Here is a 26,380-nt window from a genome sequence, read left to right on the forward strand (position 1 = left end):
TCGTTATCACCAAAACCATCTTAAGTTTCTGCTTCATCCTCCTTTCAAAATTTCTCCCTGTCATTCAGAGAGTAACACTTCAGGAGAAATTCAAGAAGGCTGTTCTGGTCCACTGTGCCTGATGTCAAAAGCCTATAGGAATTAGACCCTTAATGCAAAAACATTTTAAAGATAGGCAAAGCTGCAGTTTTTTTCTTTATCTGTCTGATGAACTGCTCAATTATTTTAATTGAGACTTCTGAAATAGCCCTTTCCTTAGGCATGCACTTGTGTTTTCCTTTTTAAGTGTTCAAAAGTTCCAAATCAGAGTCTGTAACTACAGAAAACATTTTCTGTCCTATCTAGAATAAAGAGACTTTTCTATATTCACATCATCTACTAACAGTGTAGACATTCTTCAACATGACATGGTCTGGCCTCACTGCCAAAAGAAGTGATCCTGATTTCTCCTGATTTCTCTGTATGCCTATTCATTTCACCCTGCATGAAGCTGGCACAAGAATATTTGTGTCTATAAAATTAACTGGATTAGGGCGTGATCCTGGCTAAGACTAAGAATTTTTAGCTATGTCAGTTCCCCGATGCAGATCACTACATGGCCTCAGATATGTCTGTGCTGAAACAACACAGGACACATGAGGCATTTAAGGGATGAGAAAAGACTGCTGGTGACAGGCAGGATAGCTGTCCTCAATGGTAGCACCTGGCATAAACTGTGGCCTGAGCATTTCAGTGGATACTGTATTCTCCATTGATTTGAGTTGCAAGGTCCTTAAATGTCAAAGAACTAATCCTCCTCTTTGTCTTCACCACCAGCATGACTCGTACTACTGCTGTTTAAGTACAGAGTACTTTTCCAGCACTGTATTGCAGTTTTCCAGCCAAGGATGTTAAAGATTTTACAAGTATTGCTAAGTTCTCAAAACTCAGACAGGAAAAGCATGCAGCATGACAAATATATAAATAGAGAAAACCAAATTACAAAAAAGGGATGTGAGTGCACAAGCTTATACAGCAATCTTATGAAAACATATTAAAAGAAGAACACCTTCCATCTTATGATGGTGACTGGAAACCATTCCTTTCTTTACAATTAGCAAGAACTATAAGATGTGATGAAGAACAGATATTTACCTCTTTTCTGATATTTTGCTGTCTCTGAAGATTCAGATTTTGTTTCATAGTTTATTTTAAATTTTAAAAAATTTATGAGCACTTTGAAATATATTTTCTACTTTCACACGTATTTTATATTAAATGGAATTCAATACCAAGTATTTCTGAAAATTCTACCAAATTAGCCCAATTGAAAGTGAATATGTGTTGAATGTGACTTTGGTATAAAATTCTTTAGAAAAATCAAGCTCTTTAAAAATATTAGTTCTGTCGCATATGCGTAAACAAAATGCTTTGTCTGGAAATGTTAAAAGGGATTTATATATGATTTTATAGGGGAAAGAATGTTACTGTTCTGTATTATGGTATGTTCAGGTAAAACAGAATGTTTGTTACCTGTTAGGTAATCTTCCATTGTCTCCTTTAAATCGCTTCAATTTTCATTAATTAATGTATATTAAAGCAATCCAGAACCTAGGCCTTAATACAATCCTAATTCAGAAAATTAAGGGCATTCAGAACTAGATTTGAATGGTACAGAAATTTATTCTTGATTTAGCTTGCTGCCATCAGGCACTGCAGAAAATAGGGCAACAACTCATCGTGCTCTTTTGAGAGCTCTTACACAGTAGAAGAAGACTCAGCAGTATACACACATCAGAGATGGAAAAGACCCCCACCACATTATCCAGTCCTTCTCTTGGGGCCAATGTAAAATATGTGCTCTTCAGCATATTTGCAAGTTATCTGTACTGCTTATTTTTAAAAGTCCCCAAAGATGGAGCTGTCCCACCTTATCCATGAGGGGCTGTCCCACAGTCCCATTCATTAAGCCATCAGGAAAGGGTTTTTGCAGTTAAGTGCTATCCTGCTCTCAAAAATGATTATATAAAAGAGAACCTTGTGATTCCACATGCATATTCCCTGGGTATCAGAATTGCATCTATTTATTTCAGTGCTTCAGACACACACTTGTACTACTTCTATTCCTGTTACCTCTGCAGAACAAATACAGTGGCAAGGAACTGGCTTCTATTCCCTGTTCTATGTGGTCAGTTGGTCTCTCAGTCTATGTTCTCATAGTGGTGCAACTATACAGATGAAAATGAAACAACCAACTTTTCCTTAAAGGCCATTTCAAATGGTGGGGCTTCAAGTATATGTGACAATGTCTTTTCTAAAAGAAGGACTGCTGAAGGAGTTTGTAGCATAAGCAAGCACCTTTTGATTCTTAAGCTGTGCCCTGTAAATACCAGTCTTTAAAAAGCAAGCACTTAAATGAAAGTACACTCCAGCTCCTGAGAACTGTTTTACCCCCACCGAAGAGTCACAACACACTTTCTGCCAAATCAGTGCTGCAAATGCTGCTCCTGACTGTTCTGCATGACGAAGCAGTTTCCATCCTTCTCTCATTACAGAAACACAACTTTTTGTTATTATGGCCTGTAACTAATACTTTTCATTCTCCTCTTCCCCTCCCGCCACCCCCCGGCCCTTTTTCATGGATGACAGATTCGATTCAGTCAGACAAGATCTCAGACACTACACAAAGGAAATGAGCTCATCTAGCATGCCTGGTGCCTCCCAATGTTTCAATCCACTGGAGGAGTTATAAATAAAATCTCTACAGGATAACAACATAGGTGCAGGAGGAAAAAGGGAACAGTGTTTAAAAAATGCTGGACTGTTTCGCTGCACTGAATCAGGACAAATGATGAATGAGATTAAAGAAACAAAATCTGCAATGATTTTCCTTGTGTCTGTTTTGCATAACTTTCTAAAAGTAACCCCCTCCCCAAGAGTTACTTACGTCTGTGGAGCTGGGGCTAGGCAGGGACACAGGCTGAACAGCTGCGGGAAAAGTAAATGTGGTCTCTGTCTTTTCATTTTCAGGGGAGTCAGGATAACTGGACAGAGGGGACGTGGGGGCCAAAGCCCCGAACCCCAACACCGTGTTGTATTTAGGTGGACGACCTACATATTAACAACAGGGAACACAAACGAAAAAAAAAAAGAAAGGAAAAATGATCTTACATACCTTTGGCCAGTGGTCCTCATTGGCTAGCGTGAAAAAGGAAATGATGTAGCACAGAGAGGAAGTTAATATAAAAGTTACAAGTGGAAGGACAGAAGCAAAGATTTAAACATTTTTTAGAAATCTTTAAGTAGAATTTTGCAAGGAAAGAACATTTAAAAGATGTATTTCAGAAGGAAATAGAAATAAGCTCTGTAGAGAGTCAAAGAATCATTCCCAAAAAAGCAGCATGGGGACAGGTGCTACTCCTACAAACGAGGCTATTCAGTTTTTAGGGAAAACATGTTGGCATCAAAGCTCCACAGAAGCTACAATAACTACTATTAAATCCTTTCTGCTGTTATCCCACACCTCCCTATCTTTCTAGTGCCAGCATAAATCTACACAAAGGTTAAGTCCTTTATCAGAGGCCAACACTCACCACCCCCCTGCTTTTCTTCCCATTTTTTAAACCTGTTAGTTCACAGATCAGCACTTTCCACCCTACTGGTACATTTTTAAAATTAGGCTACCTAATTGTTGTCTGACCCATAACTACTATCAGTTTTAACCTACCACTGGTCTTCTACTGTAACCCACTCCAAATTCTGTGCTCTTTCTTAGACTTTCTCAGCCAAGTACGTGTGATTATGCACAGTTCCTAGATACTGCTTTAGATTAGCAGATGTGCAAAATGTCTTCATAACAATTCTTATAAAATTATGAATGCAAAGCAAGACAGCAAAAAACCCAATATGCAATCATCATTTCTGCCTTCCTTCTCCAGGGTAATTTATGGATATGTAAACATAAAGGAGTTAGGATCTAGGAATAATTCCCTAGAACTTATGTTTACAGATTGTCAGTCTATACCTATTAACATGCTAAACCTTGCATTTAAGGTCTGGATATGTTCCAGAACTAAGTATGTCCTTGGAAATGGATTTCTGCTAGTGATGTCCATGGGTGAAATTTCTGACATGTTCAGCACCATCTATAATTAAACTAAAGCTCTCAAGGGCACATGCTTACAAAAGCTTTTCACTCAATATACTGCTGTATTAAATTACCAAAAAAATGTATACTTTCAAATCTTTTGTCAATTGAAAACATGTGCTAGTAATTTGGTGCTGATGCAATGTAAAGGCTCACAACAGGGTGTGAGGAAAAAACCAGAAAGTATAATAGTCAGTTGCAAAAACAGGCTAAGAGAGTATCAAGTACAAATGCATGCAATCATTTTCATTGATACAGTAATTGTTCACAATAAGGTCTAAAATAAAATTAAGAAATCATTACTAGCAGAAGGAACATTTACTTATCCACAGAGTAAATGCAAAAACCCTATTTAAAATCTACATAATATAATTTTTAAAAATGCATTTAATGTTCTTAGGGGATAGCAGTAGAGACATGTCTTTTATTTAAAAACAGCATAGCTGCAGAGGACTGAAAACATGTATCAAGAAGAGAACATGACAAATTAATAGTTCATCTTGCAGCCAAAACCCCCAAAAGATAGTGGAACTGGTCAGTGCTAGGTGGGACAGGTTTATTTTTAATCTGATTGATTACTTTTTTTAGACAGAAAACTTAGGAACAGAAAAGGTATTAGGAGTCTTTAAGGACTGCAGAAAATCATCAAAAATCAGGTAAAGATTGTCAGATAGGTGTGGTCAATGCCATGTACAAATAATGGCATCACATTTTCCCCATGCTCTTCTGCTTCACCATAATCTAAGCCTTAAAATTTTACTTGTTCTACAGAAGGATTTCTTCTGAATAATAGTGCATAAGATCATCTCTCATTTTAGGACAAGTGGCACTGTGGTTGCAGTTAAAGTGCTTAGTATGAGCACAATAGCTTTTCTCGCTCAAGGTAAGTTCTTTTGAAGGACCCATCACTACTCCCAGTGGGGAACAAGGCTTTTGTGACACTAAGTTTCCTCTCCTATTCAGGGCACAGATGCTTTTTCCATAACCACTGTCTTCTTGACAGTAACAATACAATCTAGTTATTAACAAGGGGGTCTTCACAGCAGCTTCATATCACCAAACGATGTTCAAACATCTTACATTTCTAGTGAATATCTAGCAAATTGGGTGGTTTTTGTTTGGTTTTTTTTGAGAATGAAACTGAAACGAAACATTGAGCTGCCTTATAGAACTTGCTATGCTAATCCCTAGAAGTCATGGTCTTTGCCTACCATGGAAATTTACTGGGCAAATGAAGTACTGTAGAGTCCTTCTTGTTTTGCTCTTCAAATCAACATGGGGACTACAAATGCAATGTGGAAGAAGAGGCATTGGGCGGGGAGATGGTCTGGGTATACCTCACCTCTTTTACGTGTCCCGGGATGCATTGTGCTGTTCAGGTACGTCACTGTACTCTTCTTGCGCTGCAGGGAAGAATGGAACAGTTTCTGTTGGGGAACATTTCTGGCAATAACTGCATGAAGTAGCTGAGGAACAGCACAGTAAGCACTAAGTGAGATTACTGGCTTTTGTGTTTTCTGAAGCACACCTTCAGAAAGGTTAGCTTTTTTACACTGCTTCTGACATCCGAACTGCTTCAGGCTGATACATAAGCTGACCAACACACACTGCCATTTGACGTCAGCTTTAGAAAGGAGAAGGCAGAAAAAGACGTGAGTACTAGAAGAACACCCCAGTGTATTTACTATTTAAAAATCTGAGGGTCATGTCATTGCAATGGCTTTTTGAACTATAAATGATAGCTTGCCTTTCAAGTTACAACTCAGAAAGCTTAGAAGGTAGCAAGATATTAGAAAGACAGTCAAGATCAGAATAGGAATACCAGCATCCCCCAGCAAAATATTAATACCTCAGGCTCAAAAACGGCTCCACTGTACACTGGATTTGCTGTTGTTCTTCTTTTCCTCTCTTGTCGCTTACTTTGGATTTCTTGCGAAATAAAACATTCAGGTTAGAAAACAACGGATCTCAGAAATATATAAAGTCCTCAGAATTCAGTTTGCACGTGAGAAGAGCTGTAAAGATTCCTACAGAACACTAGTCATTCCCAGTATAAGCAACTGTGTTATAACTACTGAAGGTTTGAAAAATAAGAGCTGACAAGGAATACAAATACAGTGCTCAAGTAACTAATGAAATGATTGCCTTCTTCTCACCGAGTAGTCCATGACTAAGACATTTTAAACTCATGGTAAGTATAACTGGGATCTAAAAACAAGCCTCTGGTAACCTTGCTGATACTTAAAAATACCGTACAGGAATATGCAAGCCATTGAAATGATAGGCTGTCTTTCAATATATGGGATTAGAAGTTTAAATTATAAATCAAATTATAATCCATTAACTCATTCATTACAAATTACGGCCCCATGAAATAATGAAATAAATGAAAAAATCTAGACATAGGTTACAGTAAAATTATCCATGGTGTATCTTTGCAGGTACAGGGGTTGTCCAGAAGGCATTGGTATTGCCACAGATTTCTTTCCTACCATCAGAGCATACACTTTCTTCCCATCCTCTGCTCTCTGTTGCATAAATAACTGCTTTGTTTCAATGTCATAAGAGGAACAAAAAAGTATGCACAACATATTAAGTTAGACCAAGAGTACAGACATCCCAAAGGTGCTACTGTGCAAGAAAATACTGCATTTAATACAAGAAATATGTTGGAACCCTATTTCCAATTCAGAAAGACCATGAAATCAGGAGTTCAAGAACCAACCTAAGACATTTTTCCTACCTTCCAGGTGGTCATGAGTAACTAGTCCCAGAGACACCATGAAGGCAAGTTTCTGTGAGGGGAGAGAAAAAAGATCATGGAAAGTACAACTGTTAGGATGAGTTACGTCATTTAGGCCCTTTAAAGGCAATTGATCAGTAACTAAGCACCAAAAAAATTTTTAGTAATGCTTTGCTTCTATAAATCACTTTTCATTCATGTATGTCAAACTTCTTGAAAGAGGATAGACAAGAGTCCCATTTTCTAGATGGGAACCTAGACTGAGATACTGGAAAATGCCCATTGCTCATGATCACATAGTTGGCAGAGCTGGGAACAAGAGAGCAGTTTCTTTACTTCCATTCCAGCACTGAACTGACTATTAGAAAATACCAACACATTCAATTGCCAGAAAAATATTGCTAGTTTAAGATCATTCTCCATCTATTGTGAAGTACAAGGAGCCAACTCTAGCTTAGACTTGCTATTTGCTAAGGGCTATGGCTTTCTTAGAGGATTCCAATTTTAATGCAGGAAATGCAGAGACATGTAAAAATCAGAATTTTGTTGTATAACTGACAACAGTTAGAGCTCACACAACAGTCAATTTGAATCCATCTACAGAAACAAATGTAGCAGAGCATTTAGCTGTAATCAGTTCCAAAGCTCTTCATGGCAGAAACGCTTTAAGAAATGGCCATTCAGACCTCTCTTTCACCCCAAACTAAACTGGACTAAAACATGAGCAGAATGTGAATATATGTGACTCTTTCCATCCTGCTCACCAGAGTACAAATATTTTATAAAGCAAAACAAACATTTCTTCAGCTTTGAGAATAACTCCAGAGTCTAAAATCGCAAAGGAATGGCAATCAACACTGTAATCTGAACCCCTCTTTGAAGGAAGTGTCACAGAGAAACTATGATCTTCTAACTTACAAAAGAACTATCAGAAGCCAAATGTATTCCAGAACTGAAAAACGCAATGCACTATATGTATTTAGATTTCGTATTCTGTACCCTTATCAACTACTGCTGTCCAACAGGAACATATGGAATGTTAAGGTAAGAAGTCTTGAGGGAACAAAATATTTTCTGAAGGACAGTGTCCTTTTCTTTTCTTAAAAGAAAGCTCTGGATATGTTCTGGTACCTGTGGATTTTCTTCTCGTTTTGGCTTCGGTGCAGCAGGTGGAGTAACTGTACGACTTTCTGTTTGCTTCTCTTCTGTTTCCACATGTGGTTTAATAGTCTGAAAGAAAGCAGTGTTTCTCTCATTCAGTGATAAGAATGACTTTTTTTACTTTGACTATTAAAGCAAAACAAATACTTTCACAGATACAGAAGAAAAAATGTTTAGAGCTGGAAGTGTACTTAATTGAGGAATCTGATGTGAGAAGAATGTTAAATAAGGTATTTTCATTTAACAAAGAACGAAACAGCCTTGTCACCAATCCATTACCCACACAGCCCACGAGATATAACAGTGATTTCAAGAGTTAACTCAAATCATCATCCTCAAATCACCAAAACGCCTGGGAATAATAGACACTTCAAGAAAACTCATCCCATCAAGACTTCCACCTAGAAACCATTCTGCATGGCACATTTTGTACTTCTCACTCCTCAGTCTTCGTATTTCATAGAATTATGAATGGCTCAGAAACTGTCTCTCTGAATCCCTCAATCTCAGATATTTCTGAAGCTTTTTCTTTTCTCAAGTCATAAATCTTCTGCATGAAATTCCTCAGCCTATAGCATGGATGTTGAGGCTATAAACTGAGTGAGGTAAGCTACAGAGAGACAAACTTTTCCTTTTATGATATGGAGAAACTATACAGAAAATTCATGTATTATTAAACCATCACCATTCTTCTACGTTTTTCTGTAGTTGCCAGTAATTATTCAAGAGCAAATGAATATTGCTGACATCAAAAGGAACAGGCATCAAAAGTCGAGTATTGTAGAAGTACAACTTCAAATCACATGAAAAGGGCACACATTGCTGAGTAACTTGTGGAACAGCCCCGAGGTATGCAAGAACCTACTCTTGACACTTCACAAGCAGAACTGAGCACGAGCACATCTTTCATGCACATGATTTTCATAGTCTCCATAAGTATTTCAAAAGCAGAAAGAAGGCACATTAGTCTAGGAAAGAGTTATAAATGACAGATATACTACTATCATCTATAAAAATTACATCAATATTATGTATTATAGTATGTAACATAGTATACAGCGTTACACTATTACTAATATACAATACACAAAAGAGTTAAAAGTGAATCAGATTATTGCTTTACTTGAATGGACTGGCAAGGACTCTCAGTTGCAATCCACGCTGACTTAGGTAAATTTATTTTACAGAAGGATTTTCTGGAGAGAGACTTTAAAACTAAATATACAGAATTCTCTGCTTCTGAGGGTCTCCTTTCTGTTCATTCAATCCAATTTAGACACAGGGAACTATCAGACTTCAGAAGCTGAGTGAGACTATTTTGCCTCCAATCACAAGATCGCAAGATCAAGGGATCACGGAAGAAATGGCTCCATTTATCCTATTAAATATCCCTAGAATTTTGTGCAATTTTTGCCTTTCACATAACCACCCTTTGAAAAACAAAAGGGCTTGATATGAAGATGGATTTCAGCTTGTACTTGTTCTCCAAGATACTAGTCAAACCCTGCACGTAGCCCGCTTATGAACTACTGACATTTAAACAGTAGAGGGAGCATAAAAACACTGAAGCAGGAGAAAAAGGTGCCAATGGCCCATATTAGAGGCAATGGTAACTTCTATCCCAAGAGCTGCAAGTCATTCCATAATTTGTACTGCCATTGGAACATGAATATCTCCAGCATCCACTGAAAACTTCTCCCTGGTTGTCGTTCTCTCCAAACCTGCACAGTAAAGCAATAAACCCAGTATCTTGCATTAGTAGACACTTCATCTGTACCTGTTTTTCAATGTTTGGTTTGCTGATCTGTACAGTCTGAGGTCCAGCAAGCCTGGTACCCGGTGCTGCTATCACGATGCTGGTGAGCTGTGCCATAGGGAAAGTTTTGGCTATGGTTGCTGTCTGCCCGTTAACTACACGAACTGGATGTATGGAGTTCTGGGAGTTGGGTAAAGAGGTGGGTGTGAACTTTGTTGTCAGCATCACAGGCCTCTGAATAAGCTGAGGAGCTGCAAGCATTGGAGGAGGTGCAGGGGCAATAGGAATGTTATTTTGGGCAACCGGTTTAGGTCGAACCTACAAAAATAAAAGAAAGATAAATTTGTATGTCAGTATTTCAGATCAACTTTTTACTAAGTCTTTCAATTCATCCTGTATAATCTGAAGGAGGCTGCTTGATTTTTTTTAGATAATGTAATTTTAGCATACTGTCTTAAGTATGTTAAGAGAAAAAAGCACCACATTTTCAAGCCTACTTACATAAAACCCATCCATAACATTTGCATATATAGTCACTGTCCCTGAAATGGTATTTGGATACACAGACACTTATACTGAATGTTTATTGCCAAATGCCTTACTGTATCTAAATTAACATCTTGGTTTTACAAGCCAAAAAACCCATGTAATATTTACAGGTACAGCTGAGGTGCTCATGTTAAAAGTGTTTCAGGGCTTTGTAATGAACCTCCAAGAAGTTATGAACAGTTGACTGTGCCCTGAAACAAGTAATTGTTTTTTTCAGCCAATACCTGTTATTTTTGTCAACTCTATATGTTATTTAGATACCTGCACAACCAATCTTGATAAGCCAAAAAAGTGACAAGATTATATATTAATCCCTTACTGAAAGTGATGAAGGTACAGGTAAATGCAGTCATTTCTCTTATTTCACAAGAAAGAAAAGAGCCACAAGAATCTTCCAAAACTCCATCACCAATACCTCCTTATTTCTTGTCCCCATTGTTAAGTTTGTATTCAACAATGGCCTTATAATATCATTACAGAGTAAAGAAGTAAAGCACATTACTTTAAAAATAAAGCTTTTCTTTTCCTTGATTCCTATTGTCCTATCTGCCTTTAATACTCCATAAAGCATTTTACCATGAAAAACTAGGTCACATTCCAACAGATCTCACCATACCCAAATCTTAATCAGATACCAGCCTTCACTTTCCTTTCTCACTTTCCAAAAGATTTAGACTTTTATTCACAGCACCATTTATTTCCTACAAATTAAGTAGTTCATCCAAGATATTTTTTTTGTTACATAAAGAAGCAATCTCTGTCCTTCCCAAACCATGAAGAAAAAAGTAAACCACAAGTTTTATTACTCACCTGAAAACAGAGGTCACTCTCTCTTGCAATACAGAAATACTTGGGAATAATCTAGAGACATCTCATTTTTCCTTTTTGTTGCTCATGAGCAGCAAGCAACAATTAGAGCGATTTAAGGCCTTGGGTGATGCTTTGATTTTGATGACACCTATTCCATGGGTTCATCTCATTTGATGCAAACAGGATCATACATAATCATCATACACAAATTTCATAAACACAATCTCATACAGGCTGGAAGGCAGCTGAGGAGGTCTCTAATTTGACCTCCTGCTCCGAGCAGGGCCAACACTAAATGCAGACTGGGTGGCCCAAGGCTTTGTCCAGATAAGTCTTGTAAAACTTCAAGGACAGAGCTTTCACAACATGTCTGGGAAGCCTCTTCCACTCCTAATTGTCCTCAAAGAGAGAAGTGTTTCCTTATATGCAGTCTAAAACTTCCCTGTTCCAATTTATGAGCATTGCCTCTAATTTTCCTGCCAAGCACCAATGTCTCCAGCTTCTTCTTTATTTCCTTGCTGATATTGGAAGTAACACTGCTGTTAGGGTCTCTCTAAAGCCTCTTCTCCAAACTGGAAGAGCCCATATTCCTTGACCTCTCCTTACAGGTCATATATTCCTGCCCTGCCCCCCCCCCCCAGCTATCTTAGTGGCCTTCCTTCCCATGCTTCATTCAAATTTATCAACCAGGGTTTCCAGAACTGCAGGGTGTTTATCAGACTCAGTTTTATGATTGCTGAGGAAAGGTGGATAATCTGTTCCCTGAATCTACTGGCTGTGATCCTGTTGATACAGGTCAATATGCTGATAGGCTTCTTTGCTGTTAGGGCACAACACTCATTTAGCTGCGGTCGAACAAGACCTTTTAAGACGTGCAGCTCCTCAGCCAGTCAGTCCTCAGCCTGTACCTGTGCAGGGAGTTAGTCCATTCCAGGCACAAGACTTTGCCTTTTTCTCATGCTGAGGCTCAAGAAATTCCAGCTGGCCCCTTCCTTTACCTTGGCTAGGGTTCTCTGCATGTCAGCACTACCCTGAAGAATATTGACTGCATCCTCAAAGTTGGTATCATCTGCAAACCTGTTGAGGATGGATTGTCTTCTCCAGCACATCATCAATAAACAACACAATGTTCATCAAAAGTCTTTCCTATCTATGCTATAATTAAGTTCCTCCTTCTGTTGTTTGTTCTCTGTATACTCACCTGTGGAAGAAAATTTGGACGAGGAGTAAGTCTGGGAGGAGGGATGAACTGCGGCACTTTTATGGGCTGAGGCGTAGCCTGAACCTGCTGTAAGAACATGAGAAGGCTCAGTAAGAGGTAAGAGGAAATTTAGCTTTGAAGTTGTTCACCAAAATCAACAGCCTGAATGTGCTTTCAGACCTGATGTCCTTGGTTTTCACTCTGTAAATAATTTTTCACAGCAAGAGGTTCCACATTAGAAATGTATTAAAGACAGAACTAAACCTTACTTTCTAGATCCTACACACCTTGCTTCACAAATTGCAGGCATATTTCCTTTTAGTTCAGCTGTACTAACAACTGCGCTCTGCAGTCTAAAACCATTTCATTTGATGATAATAAAAATTCATATTTGTTTTAATCATTGAAAAATGACATTACAACAGACAGAAAATAATAACAGACTTTGATACCCAGCTATATGAACTATGGTCTTTTCATAGTGAATGGCATACAGAAGAATGAGAGAACATCTCATGCAAATAGTAAAGATTTGGAAGTTACAACTCCTTTAGCAATATTAATGACACTATGAGGGGCTCTACATACACAGCTTGAAATTTTCAAAAGTAGGCCATTCATTTAAACAATTAAGATCTGATTTTAAGAAAACCTAAGTACTTCCCTGTGTAACTCAAATCAGCTGCATGGAGCTGCCACGTGATTAACCACTGAATAGCACTACCTGAGTACCTGGGGAGAGTCCCTGAAATTAATGTCAATGTTATTTTACACCCTCCTATACTTCTGTCCACCTACATAAGATTGCAATTTTCTTCAAAAAGGTCTTGTAGTGATTAATTAATGCTCAGAAAAATATTCTGATTTTTTGGATGAAATTTGCTACAGAAACATAAATCATGGACTAATATTAAAACAGAATTACCTCCTCAAATCTAAGTTATTCAGCAAAGAAATGAAGCACAGACACAAAGGACAGATGAGAGTGGTGCAAGGGACGACACAGGAAAAGAGAACAGTAGAAAAAACTCCAAATAGTCTTCTCTATTCTGAACACAAACATAATGCTTGATTGGGAAGCAAAATTACTTCCATTTACATTATTAAACTGTATTTTAATAAATATAGATAAACTGGATTTATGTTTAATAAAGCCATAGCCTTTACTTCAGAAGTAAAACTTCCCTGTCATGTTGTTTGTTATATAATTAATGCCTGGTTTGCAGACCAAGAAGCCTATATAATCCAATTCTGAAACACTGGTTCTTTTATTTCTAGGTGGCTAACTATTCTGGAAAAGACTGTGTGATGTAGCCAAACCACAAAATTTGTACTTCCAAAATACAGGTTTTTAAAGAAACAGCATCTGTTTATGCGTTTGAAAAACTGGTGAGTGAGGACACGGTAGTGGGCAGACTTAAGGGACGTGTCTAACACCAGAGACTTTATCATGCAAAGAGAACAAGAGAATGACCCAAAAATATCCTAAGACGAAGACCCAAACGGATCAAATGAAGAAAGTCTGACATCTCCTTTGCCTAAGAAAAGAGTAGGAATTCTGCAGAACACAGCCATACAGATTCAGTAAGGGCAAAACAATCACTACTGCCCCATGACTACAGTTACTAACAGGGGAAACTTTACACAGAGATGATGATAGCACTGATTTAATTCTATAAAGCAAAACAGTAGTAACAACCCACACGGAGAGAAATGTTTTTCTCGTAGATTATAACTTCAGCAATGTCAGCTAGTGAAGACTCACAACATGTCCCTACTATCCTCCTTTCTGTGTGAAACCCTGACTTTTATTTTTTTCCAATAGCCCTCTTATTAACCAAACCCATACATATCTGCAGGGCAAACACATGAAACGCTTACCAAAGTTACTGTGTTTTTTGTCACTATTTGGACTGCCTCAGCTCCTGGCCCAGTGACCTTATTTGTTGTCTGGAGGTTGACTGGTGCATTCTGTGCATCAGTGCTGAGGACTGCTTTCTGATTGTTGTTGATAGCAGTAACCATGGCAATGGTAGGTCTCTGACCCACAACAGAGGCAGGCATGGTCGCAGTTGCTGCTTTCAAGACGAGAGGTAGTGTCTTAGTGGTGATCATAGAAGCTGTAGTTACAGTTTTCTAAGGGAAACAGAAAATACACTGTAAGAGACAGAGACACTCCATATCAGACAGGACATGGGTTGGTTAGTCAGAAACAATAGACAGCATGAGAAAGAAAAGGCAGCTCTGAGCCTATCTACCTGCTGTTCAGACAAGCACATTATCTTACACCTATGAAAATTGGATAGCTAGAAAGCATTCTCATTTGAGGCACCTGTTTGGTCTGTTTTAATCACCTGCAGCATTGCAGATTGTAGCAAAACAAATTCCTGAGAAAATTACAATTAAGTGTAGTAGCAGCATATGCATTTTGGATCTTTCTGTTTCATATTGCTTCCAAACACGCACTGCCAATATCAAACCTATAAGGTGGAAGTTTATGAAACGCAGCAACAAACTAGCTTCTCATCAAGTAAAACTCTTATTTTCCAATGGAAACTGTAGTTACAGTGATCCTCACAATCAGAGAAAGAGGGGGAAAAACATTCGTAAGTTGGTTTCTTTAAAAACAAAAATATATTTTTATTTCGGGCATCCCAGTTTCAGCTTTAGTGACACACACAGTTATCTTGCATTGAACTTTCTTTCCTAAGAGTATCAGTAGGGTTGTCCTGAAGTTGTAAGAGCTGGCTGTTAGTCTGTCCAGCTGCAGGCAATTAAGTTTAACTTCTGTGGAATGGGCTAGTTTTGGAACATATATTTGACACCATGATTGCTCTTGGCCTGTTTTAAAAAGAGTGGTTTTGAATCATGTAACACCAGCATTTATCTGAAATGCCTCAATACATCATGTCCAAAATTCCACAGTTAAAGCAACTACCATTTCACAGTTTTGTAAATGGTACTGTCTTCCAAATGCTAAGGAAAATGGACATTACAAATCTCATTCGAAAAGCAACAAGGTGAGCATCTAAATATAAAACCAGAACAGGATGCGAACAGAAAACTCATGACAAGTGACACTTGACAGAACGGCAAATAATCTTATTTCTTTTCTCTTTGGTGTAAAAAATCCATTGCACTGACGGCACTGCATCTTCAAAACTTTAGTGACATGATCAAAGGCTCTTAGTACTAAATAACCACCATTGCCTCCTGATGTCAGCTCTAGGTTCTACAGAAGAAAAAACGGAAAACCAGGCATCAGGCAGTCTTTGTGTCCTGAACATGCCTGATTTAGGCTACTTGATTTTAATCATACAAGACCTTTATCTTTTTTCTAACAAAATAATGTATTTCCAGTTGGATTCTTCAGTATTTTCACCAATACTATTCCCTTAAACAGAAACACAGTTTACCATCACACCTCTAATTTCATAATAATTAAGCTATGTCCCCTGTCAAATATGCACAAGTGTGAAAAAATTCACTGTATAATGTCAAATCAAAGGATAATTTATGCTTCAGTTTCATACATTTATGAAAAATCCAGACATAATTAAATTTTCCTTGTTGCGACACAATTTTCTTAACTTTTTATCTGAGATCTAAGAGTTTATCGACCTCTGCTGCACCTTCCCCAAAGAAGAGGCTCCATTCCTATAATGCAGTAACATTATTCAAGCTTTTCCAGTGAGTTGTAACGTGGTATCATTTTCACAAGCATTACATTCAGCCATAAACGTTTTAAAGAAAGGTGTAATCAATCATGTAATACAAGACTGTGACTCTTTCAAGGGGTTCTATTAACTCTGCAAGTACTCAGAGTACAGTTTCAGTCAGAAGATCACAGAGCTTGAATATCCCTGTTACTTTGCTGAGCATTAATTAGATTGTTTATTCTAAAAAGCAGTCAATGCATTAATTCATACTGAAGTGGCATTCATTGAAAGTTTGCATTATTGCACATAGTATTGCAGTAATATGATCTTTTAGGAGGCTTTCTGCTTATGAAAATTTTAAAAGCCCTTCTTACTGGACTTTTAATATTATGTATATTAAAATGTCACTGTTAATTATGGCATTTATACCTTGATTCCTAAACTTGATTACTCCAAAAACAATCATTGAAAGCATTCTCTGTACTGACATAGCCTTGAAAAATGTGTTATTTACAAAAGCAGGCAAGAAAAAACTTCATAGAGAGACAAAATACTTGACTTCTCTTTGCTGAAAGAGCTTGAGAGACAGTAAGACAGAGGCACAACTTTAGATGCAAAATGTGTGCAGAAACAAGTGAGGATACTTCAGTATTTTACCAACATAAATTTAAAAAGTGTTAAGGATAAAAGCTGGCTTATTTGTCCAAGGGACAGGACAACCTGCCTTCCAATTTGTAACTACTTTCCAAGTAGTACTGTACCAGTGATAGTCAGAAAAGTGTAGCAATTTTTTGTCTGTTTCGCTAGAGGGCTCTTTAACTTTGAACAAAACCTCAATTTTTACAACCCAGGAGATGACCTGGAAGTTAATGAATGAATGCAAAGTGTGGAATACTGAGAAACACATGAAACTGTATTTGCTCTCATGTTTCCTGACTGAGAAACAGAGATCACTGAGAAACAGTGATCCATTGTTTGCCTATAAATACTTTAGGACACAGTAATATTTGCTCCTTTGTTCCATTTTAGCTTTGATATTGATGCTGCTGCTCAAAATGCATTTTCCTTAGTTAGGTTTGCTTCATTTCTTCAATATACTTTTCTCAAAAATACGATTAGCTAAGCTTCACAAATGCATTTTAGAGCGCATCCAAACCAGCTTGCTGAATTAACAAGAGAACTAACAGCCCAACCATTTCTCTCTTCTCTGCTTTCAGAAAAAGGGAAGATGAGAACCACAACTGGTCAAAGCTGTGGGTGTGATTCACTGCAATGTGCATAAAGCAAACTTCATGGGTGAATTCTGCCATCTGCCTATCCAGGTAAACATGAGCTCCTAAGATTGCATCAATAGGAAAAAAAAGACTTAATATACACTTCTTTTTACAGAACGCCTCCCTGCTTTTTTCAGTACACTTTTGTAAATCAAAATATCTGAAAAGGAGAAATTTGAAATTCTCCTCTTAAGCAAACCACTTTCTCTGTTGAGTTCTGGGATTATGTCTCTAATCCTATACAGTACTGAAATTCAGTTCACCTTCGCAATAAAGATACTATTTTCTAAAACTTGAACTCTGCAATTAACACTGTACACTTTTAGACAAATCCTTGAAAATTCAGGTAAGCATTATTTGGTATTAATTACATCTGTTTAAAAAGAACCAAGCAGAAAGAAAAGGACCTGTTTTCTTGCATTTTGTTCACATTTGTAGAGGGCATTCTGTTAGCCATTTAAAAATAAAGGATTCTAATCATATACCTCATACAGTGTGTGTAAAGTATTTACTGTTTCTTGAGACCTACTAGGTATGGTCAGACTCATTCATGCACCTATGGAAAAGATAGGCTCATCTGCTAAACATTCACTTATTTTTAAGAAAGGTGATACTGCCACCCTTCTTTTCTGTGGGGTTATGATTCAACTTTTAAACAGTACATAGTTTTTTATACTCAGATTGGAGATTTTTGCCAAAAAAACCCCAGAAGACTGATATCTGCATATGCATAGAAGAAGAAATTCATATTGGTACACTAGCAGGCATAAGTGAAAATTTGTGGTTTTCTCTTTGCACATTTCCTAATTTTCAGTGAGCTTCACCTTTAGTAAGAAAAAGAATTGTAGCTTTTTACCTGTGATCCTATCACGTTTGGAGAGGGTGCCGTGGACTGCTGCTGCTGTTGATGGTGATGTTGCTGTAGCTGTTGTAGTGGTTGTGGCTGTGGTGTCTGTAGTTTGTTTTCTGACTGTGCCAATGGCTGTATTTGAAATTTGCTGTCTGGCTGTTCCTGCTTCACTATCAAATTCTTTCGAAGCTGTTCCACCACTCTTTTCTACCAGATAAACGAAACCATAAACAGAAATGATGACAGTTATTTAGCTGCACATACTAGAGAAAATGGTAACACCTAAAGATGCATTTATTTAGTGTAAATAAGGAGCTGCTCAGAAGCTTAGTGAGATTTCTCTTTTTGGAATTTTAGGTATTGGTGTTATCTAATAGGCATAGTGTAAAATAGGCCACAGAGGAGTATTACAGCCCAGCAATGTGATCTCACTATTCTTGTAGAAACCCACTGACCAAAATTCAGTGGGTTGCCTCAAGAAGTTGCACTTACAAGGAAAAGGAATTTAAAAATAACACAATCATTTTGACAGTACCAAATGCTTTGATTTTTTTTGTTTTGTTTTGAAGCATTAATATTCAGACAGTACAAAACATAGAGATGGAGAAAAAAACCCAAAACATCCAGCTATTTACAACAACTGGAAGAATATTTTCCCTCAAGTCTCATTCACACATGGTTATGAAATTCTGAGCTAACAAAATACCTGTTCTCTTCATTTTGCAGGTGTATAGTAGACTTATGATTTTAAGTGTCTTGCTTATGATGGGCTAAAACAGCATGATGCCTCACACAGTGAGTGTGTACCTCTAGCCCAGAAGATAACAAAAAGGGCAGGCTCCCAAATGAGCAGATTTGAAAACTGGAACTTTAAAAAGCCAAATAAAACCCACAAGCAACAAGCCCCCACCCCTGTTTCATAATGTTGAAATGTGTGAGTTCACAAGATTGACCTTCTAGCAAAAGACCAAATTCAGTGACTTGAAGGTACAGAAGAAGGGCTGCCTGGCTTCTATAAAACCCACAGCCCTGGCTGAGGATGCCTGCTCATCTCTGACAAGGGAAACACAGGCCCAACCTCACTGAAAATTCAGGGAGTTAGTAATGGACTGCAGCCTGAAGGAACTATTTTACCCTGCATCCACTGAAGTGCTAAAAGCTGTCAAAACCTAAAAGCTGTAAACTGTTTGTTCCCTTCTGAAACAAGGATAAAATAATAGAAGTGTAGAAGGCATTTTCCTAATTCAGGTATTTCACATAGTTTTAGATGTCCTGTGTCATCAGCTCACCTGTACAAGTAATAACTGAACAATCATTTAAAATCGCTTTCTGTAATGATCAACCATGTTAACAAGCAAATCAAAGTGCAGCATCAGCAAGCAGATACAAGAACTGAAAAAACATTTCCAGAGACTAACCCAAGGGGGAGGAGAGGAGAAGGCAGAAAAGTAGGAGAGGAAATAATGCAACGTGCTTATAGAATACCTGCCAAAAAATGGACTGCACATAAACTGCACAGGAGGCTAAAGAATTACCATAGCCAGCATGAACAGGAAGGGAGTTTTTGTCTTCCACAGCTGCCAGTATGAAATTCAGGGATAATGGTGCTCTTCTACTGATTCCCTGACTGGAGGAAATCAGCAGCAATGGCCCAAGAATGAATTTCCATCTTGTTCTTTACAATGGGAGGAACATTAATGAAAGGATCAAAAAAAAATTAAAACAGAAAAAAAGAGAGAGGCAGACTGAGGACTCCTCTGCCATACTGCTACAGCAGAGCAAGAGCCAGCGAGGAGAGCAGGGGAGCAGGAGCGAGGTGAGTCACATGGCGTCCACACACCGCCTGCTCCACCCCAGGGCCTGAACCATGGCCTGCAGAGACGGGGTAAAACAGGACCAAAGCACAATTTGTATTAGAGCCTTGTGCAAAAACTGAGGCTCAGCATATTTGGTACAAGATGGATAACATGAGCGGAAAAACGCCATTGCTCTGGAAGTCTACACTAGCCTGTTAGAGGCTGCTGAGGGCTGCCTGGCAGCAGCATATCCTGCCATCCATATCCATTATGCAGATATTAAATTGGAAGAAACATCTAATGCTTTTAAGATTCAGAGAGTAAAACTGAAGTTTGCACTGCATGCCAATTGCTTACGCAGTTTAATAAGCTGCTTCTACCAGCTGTCGGTAAAAATACTACATTGAAACTACAGAAAACATTTTACTATCTGCAAGACTGTTGGGATTATCTGTTTGTTTGTAATTATCAAGAGAGACACTCCGAACAACATATTTCAAAGTTACATAGCTGAATTAGCAAACCCAGACGAGTCTCTCAGGGTTGCACCTACACAGGAACTCAGAGCAGATCTACTCCCAATTTCAGTGCTAGCCTCTGCGTCCCCCTCTGCACAGCCTCAGCCCACGCCGCTGGTCTGACACCGCACGCAGCGCACGGCTCCTCCGCATCCTGCTGGAAGTGCTGGTCTGCAGCCACACAAGCGCCCAGCACGCGGCTGTCTGCAGCAACCTCAGCAGAGCCTCCTTCGGCAGGGAATTAAACAGGAGGGTGCTATGAAAGAAACGCTTGTTTACTGTCAGACTTTATTAACACTGTATTTTAAAATTGTTCCTCAGTTATTTTACTGTTCTTAATCAATTTTAAAGACAGTTTGTGCTACAGAAAGTACAGTCTGTATGACTGAGATTTGCCAAGGCTGATACCAAGTCCTAGCTGCATGTCTTGCAGACTGAATGCCAGTCAGGCTCAGGTGTTCTAAAAGTACCCCAGAATTCGTAAGGAATTCCTAATTCTTTAAATGTAATCATTGCCATTTTCCCTTCCCACTCTTATTTAAGAATATTTAATTCTTACTGACAACTTCAGCATTTTAAATTGAGATTAACTCAATCATAAACACATCATCATGCACACAACATAAGTTTTCTGCATGTCATAAATCTCTAGTTCTCCTCATATTCCTAGAATAGTTTCTTTTCCTGCCATAATATGAATGTATAAAAAGTATTTGTCTTCCAAGTTTACTGAACCTTCCTCAAAACTGAATGCCAATCCTCTCTTTACATCCACAATGTGAAAGAATTTAATAATCTCATCCTTTCTTCCGAACTGTGTCCTACCCAAAAAGGAGCTGCTGGCCCTGTGCAATGGTTACTATCAGACTACTTCCAAACCCCTTTGTCGAACAGTGCCCCGTAAGCACACTACATCATCTCAGAGCTCTTGCTGCCTTGACATCTTTATCACTAATCTCATCAGGAACCGTTCACACCACTGAGTTCAGAGCCTGAGACATCCAATATGACCCTTCCTTAAAGTTAATAATTGCAATCAATATTGTGACATTTTGCTATACCACTTTCTCATTCATGCCACAGGCCAGATCCTAACACAGCACTGGAAGATTATTTTTGTTTGATTAAGCAGAAAATAAATCTTGTTGGCCATGTATCTGTGCCAAAAGACATCTCTGTGTTCTTATAAAAATTACCATGAATATGTTGTTATAGGATAATCAAAGTCCTTGGAGCAAACTTAAAACTTAGTAAGGTTCAAGGTTTTTATCCTTATCAGCTACGCATTATTTCCATTTTAATCAGTCAATCAAGAAAAATATAGTTCTCTGAGTACATCTCTCTTTTTAAATACTAGATCCCTTGTATTTGGTGACACATTTTCCTCTTCCTTCAGGAAACGCATTCAGAAAAACATCCATACGTAAAGGAAGGTCTGTTTTTAAACTTCAAAAATCAATAAAAATCAAAATATAAAGATATTTTTTAAATAAGAGAGTAAACTAGCCTACTAAATAACCTTGCAATACATACATTTCATATCACAAACCCAAAGCTGATGTGGTTTGAGCTGCTCAGCTGCCTGCCAGTGACACACTTCCCTGCTCTCCCAATCTCAGTAAGTCAGCTATTATGGATCCTCTGTTACCTGTGCCCTCCAATGACCAAGATGTTCTCTGGGATATAAAAGCTGCCTACTGCTGCAAGTGAAATGGTTAAGAGGAAGTACTGATTTCAAATAAGCTCCAGCTTGGAAGTGGGGAGGATGGAGGGAATTTCACTGCTCTGCAATCTTCCTTTCCAGCCTCCCTTCTCTCTCTGTCAGTCCCATCCCCTATCACTACCCAAAGAGAAAGATACCAGAACTTCCACAGCAGAAAGAAGCTAAAAGATTTTGAAGATCTGGTGCTATTAGTCTTTAACCTGCAAAAAGGGTGCATTTTGGGAATAGAATTTGGGAGTGGAAAGATTACAAGCAAGGAGAACAACTGTACACTCATCTACTGCTTTAAGATGGTATCTAAAATTTAAAATAGTAAAATCCAATTATAGAAATTGATGACGCAGAATCTACACCAGTAAGGAAAAAAACCCTGTTGTACAAACCAGCTTGAATTAAATTCCATTGAAAGAATGAGCTAAGGACTACAGAAATATTTTCAGCTATTTCTGTGGTTATTCTGTGTTTTTATGGAATTCTGCACTTGTGGCTGTGCTTCACTTACAGCCAGATCTTTTTATCAACTAAAAAATCTAAACCAACTAAACTAGAAATAATTTTACTTCCAGAAAAGAGAGTGATACAATTTTCTACTTCTTAAAGGTGATCAAAATGGCACTTACATCTTTCAGTCAGAAAAGGCTCCCCTGAGGCAGAGGTGCTTGAATGCTGAATGGAAATGTAGCAGTGGGACTGGGAGATACCTCCACCTCATATGTGAATGCCTTACTGGGCATCATTGCTGAAATGTGCACTATTTCTTTTTATAGCTGAAAAACCTGTATTTTTTTTTAAAGCTTTAGTTAAAATACATGGATATCTAACCTTACCCAGTCAATGGCTGCATTGCCAACACTCCAATACTGTCCCAAAGAGCATGTGCTGCATTCAGCTCACAGAAAACACAGCTAAAAGCAGCACAGAGACACAAGGACTTCTGCATGTCTAAAAGAGGTTGCAGAGCATGTGAGGGCAACTGAATGCCTCTCCTCCCTCTGCCATGATGGTCCTGTGGGACGAACGGAACAATACACTTACAATACTGATGAGCACTAGAGATGAGCCACTTCATTTTGGTACCCCTAAATAAATGAATTTGATTTGCAGTCTTAATACCTTTAATACAATTTCTGACTACGGCATATGGTAGCTTGTGTAAAATGGAACTTAAATAAAACTTAATTCTGTAAAGATCTACTTTAATATTACGTCTAATAAATATTGTGAGACAGCATCGGCATGATGTGAAAAGTACTTTTGTCATTAAAAATGCTGGTAGACTTATCACAATTATATTTTAAATTAATTCCTATAGGTGTGATTCTGAAACAAACACACAGTTCAGACGTGAATATACATATTTTGAAAGAGATGCTGGATATTTCCTTTATGATAGAGAACCACCACTTAAAGCTGCTAGAAATCATTCAGAAGTAGATTATGACAGTTCTGAAAATAATGCTCGTTCCTTCATTCTTAACAGGGGAAAATGCTTAATTTTTTCTTTAATTTAAAAACATAGCTAGAATCATAAATTAAAATGGCCAAAAATAGCTGTTGTGCTATTCTGCTTTATGTGACTTCTTGATTGCTTTATTTTCAGTACTGTGTCTTTTACCATTTTCAGCACCACAAGACCAATTAATTTTTGGAAGGGAATGCTGTACCGTGAAATGCCTTATGCATCACTGTCTTCTTGTTTTAGAATATTTACTCTTGCACAAAGCAGAGTACAGAGAATGAACTAGTAGAGGCAGCACACATACAGTGTTTTCCTGCAGCTTACATATTAACTAAGAGTAATATCTAGCTTCTCACCCCAGCACTTATGTTAACGGAAAGAAACTTGCAAGAACAGCAACAATAATTAAACAATGAAGCAATTAATGAATGGGGAATTAAGTGTGTGATAACAGGCAAAACAGAACAGGAAAAAGAGTTAAGTGCAGTACTATGAATGTAATTAAGGAAGAATGGAATGAAAGGAATGAAATTAATTTTTTTTTTTTATTTGACAAGGTTTGACAAAGTTTGTCTTGCTTTGGGTTTTTCTCCATTACAGAAATACTTCCAGGTACAAATACAAACTGGTAAAAGGATATTGGGACAAGCTCAACATGAAAACACTGAAGAAATTAAAGAATTAAACTGCTGACTACACTGGAAAAGGTGCTCATTTTAATTTTATCTTGCTCATTTTATTGTTCTACCCCTATTTGTCTGTTTCATGGAGAAAAAAAAACATTCCTAAGGGAAAAATAAAAAAGCCATCTAGACATATTTTCAGAAATGAAACACGAGTTCTTTTGTACTTCAACGTAAAAAAAGGTTTGTATGATCTCCAACTGAACTTAGTTTACTAGAAGCATGTAATGTGGTCTTGTAAAATCTATCACAGACTGAAGCCTGCAATACAAAATCTCAGAACAAAAAGTACTGTGGATTGTTATTCTTACGCAGGAGAACACACAGGAACATCCACCCCCATTGGAAAAGCCATTTGCATCTATACACAGTAGCTGGTTACTAAAGCTAAACACCTCTGCCAGGCCAGTCCTGCTGTTTCTTTTCTCCTATATGTGATTTACCTTATAACATGACATCCTTTAAACTGAATTTGTCTGCATTAAGCAAGTAAAGTAGAGCAATTTAAATAAGTAAACTTATTTCATGTTTTAAAATAAACAAACAACCTAAAGAGAAGTGCACTTTTTGATCTGGTAACTCCTCATATATTTTGAATAACTCAAGTGGAAAGAATAGTCATAAAGTAATTTTACAATATACCACTGCATATTTTAATGTGCACAGTATCACAGTCCTTGACTAAGATTTAGTCAGTTCACTAGGGTATTCTCACGACTGAATCACACCTCCTCTCTTCCTAACAAAAGGAAACACAATTCATGCTCATGTGACTCATGCATGATCAGAAGTATCAAGCAAGATGACTAGTTTTACTAAACCACAGAATGGAAAAGCATTCTTTTGTGAACAGAAAGATCTAGATGCTCAAACTCTATCCTATAGCCCCTATTGATAACTCTGATTTTGTTAACAGCATCTAGTATTTCATTTCCACAGTTGCTTTACAAATGTCACAAACAAATACCAGCATTTTCCCTGCTGTCAATTAAATGCTGTTCAGTGCCAATTCAATTAAAACCTATCACTAATACCATCACATCACAGTTCATTGCTGATCTCTACTTCATAAGCAGAATGAGTTCTTAGAGCAAAAAGTCACAGTTTCACCCCACTCAAATGAGAGATTTTTCTCTTCTTCCCAGTAATTTTAACAGTATATCAAATACAGGTGTTCTGTTCAGCTAAATATACCTGCTGTACTATTCTCTTTAGTTAACCAAGGACAATCAAAAGAAAGAAAAATGCCTGCTTCACAGAGAAGACATCAAATTAAATCACTTCAGAAGTTCCAAACTGCTGGCCTTCAATTGTATCAAGGTTTGTGGATCGGACAACAGTGACTCTCTGAAAAACAAAGCCATGGTTCTTCCTTGCCCTCCCAATTTAAATGGTTTGGGGAGAGGAACTGTTTTTGTTTATCTTGGCCCAAAAGGTGTGTCACTAAGCAAGGCTAAAACTACTCAACAGCTGAAGATTTGCTGAACTACCACCACTCTTGAATTAAAACACCTGAGAACAGGCATTTTCCCAAAAGAATGGAAAGCTACCTTTTTCTTGAGGGATGCGGAGCTACTGGAGACAGTTCAAAGGAAAACCACAACCATAATCAAGGACCCAACAAACAGTGCTGTGTGATGTGACGCTTACTGGGGCTCCACATATCCAGTTTATTGAGGGGCGACAACTCACTGACTATAGATATTTATATACAGAAAAGAAATCCAGCGATGGGAGAATCTTTAGTTTCTCTGAGAAATGTAAAGTGATGATTCTGTATCTGTAAGTTGAAAGCAGACAAATTCAACCTTGAAATAAGATGCAGGTATGGTTAAATGCTGGACCAGCCTAATATGAGAGGTAATGGCCTACCATGGTTTAAAGTCTCTAGAAAAAGGGTACACAACTTTCCAAAGGAAATGCTTAATGTGAGTTTCAGAGCAGATGGTATAGTACATGTGAGGGGGAGAGGGATCTGGGACTTGGGAAGCCGCTGCTCATTCTTGTCCCCTACGAGGGACAGTGCAAGTGCCCTCACTGTTCCCAGCATGGTTCTCTAGCACTGAAACTCC

At 37.9% G+C, this 26,380-nt stretch overlaps 1 protein-coding gene and 1 long non-coding RNA gene across 13 annotated transcripts in view; one reads left to right on the top strand and one right to left on the bottom strand.

The window, feature by feature from the left end:
• PHF21A (PHD finger protein 21A) overlaps positions 1-26,380 on the bottom strand; it is a 135,289-nt gene that overhangs the window by 16,347 nt on the left and 92,562 nt on the right. For 8 of the 12 annotated variants that reach the window (XM_039552370.1, XM_039552365.1, XM_039552369.1 and 5 more), the window contains 9 exons: positions 18,136-18,336; positions 14,228-14,482; positions 12,347-12,433; positions 9,808-10,104; positions 8,001-8,099; positions 6,870-6,921; positions 5,976-6,055; positions 5,469-5,529; positions 2,927-3,090 (listed from right to left, as the gene is read on the bottom strand). In XM_039552370.1, the coding sequence (XP_039408304.1) occupies positions 2,927-3,090; positions 5,469-5,529; positions 5,976-6,055; positions 6,870-6,921; positions 8,001-8,099; positions 9,808-10,104; positions 12,347-12,433; positions 14,228-14,482; positions 18,136-18,336 (1,296 nt within the window). Of the gene's footprint in view, positions 1-2,926; positions 3,091-3,154; positions 3,178-5,468; positions 5,530-5,975; positions 6,056-6,869; positions 6,922-8,000; positions 8,100-9,807; positions 10,105-12,346; positions 12,434-14,227; positions 14,483-18,135; positions 18,337-26,380 lie in introns of all 12 variants that reach the window. The other 4 variants (XM_039552372.1, XM_039552373.1, XM_039552374.1 and 1 more) reach the window with 2 other exon arrangements.
• On the top strand, positions 12,380-24,558 carry LOC109143938. Its single transcript, XR_002044345.3, has 3 exons — positions 12,380-12,463; positions 17,223-17,327; positions 24,226-24,558. It is a non-coding gene; the product is annotated as an uncharacterized LOC109143938 (long non-coding RNA).

The sequence above is a fragment of the Corvus cornix genome, chromosome 5 (assembly GCF_000738735.6).
Source record: "Corvus cornix cornix isolate S_Up_H32 chromosome 5, ASM73873v5, whole genome shotgun sequence".
Lineage (NCBI taxonomy): Eukaryota > Metazoa > Chordata > Aves > Passeriformes > Corvidae > Corvus > Corvus cornix.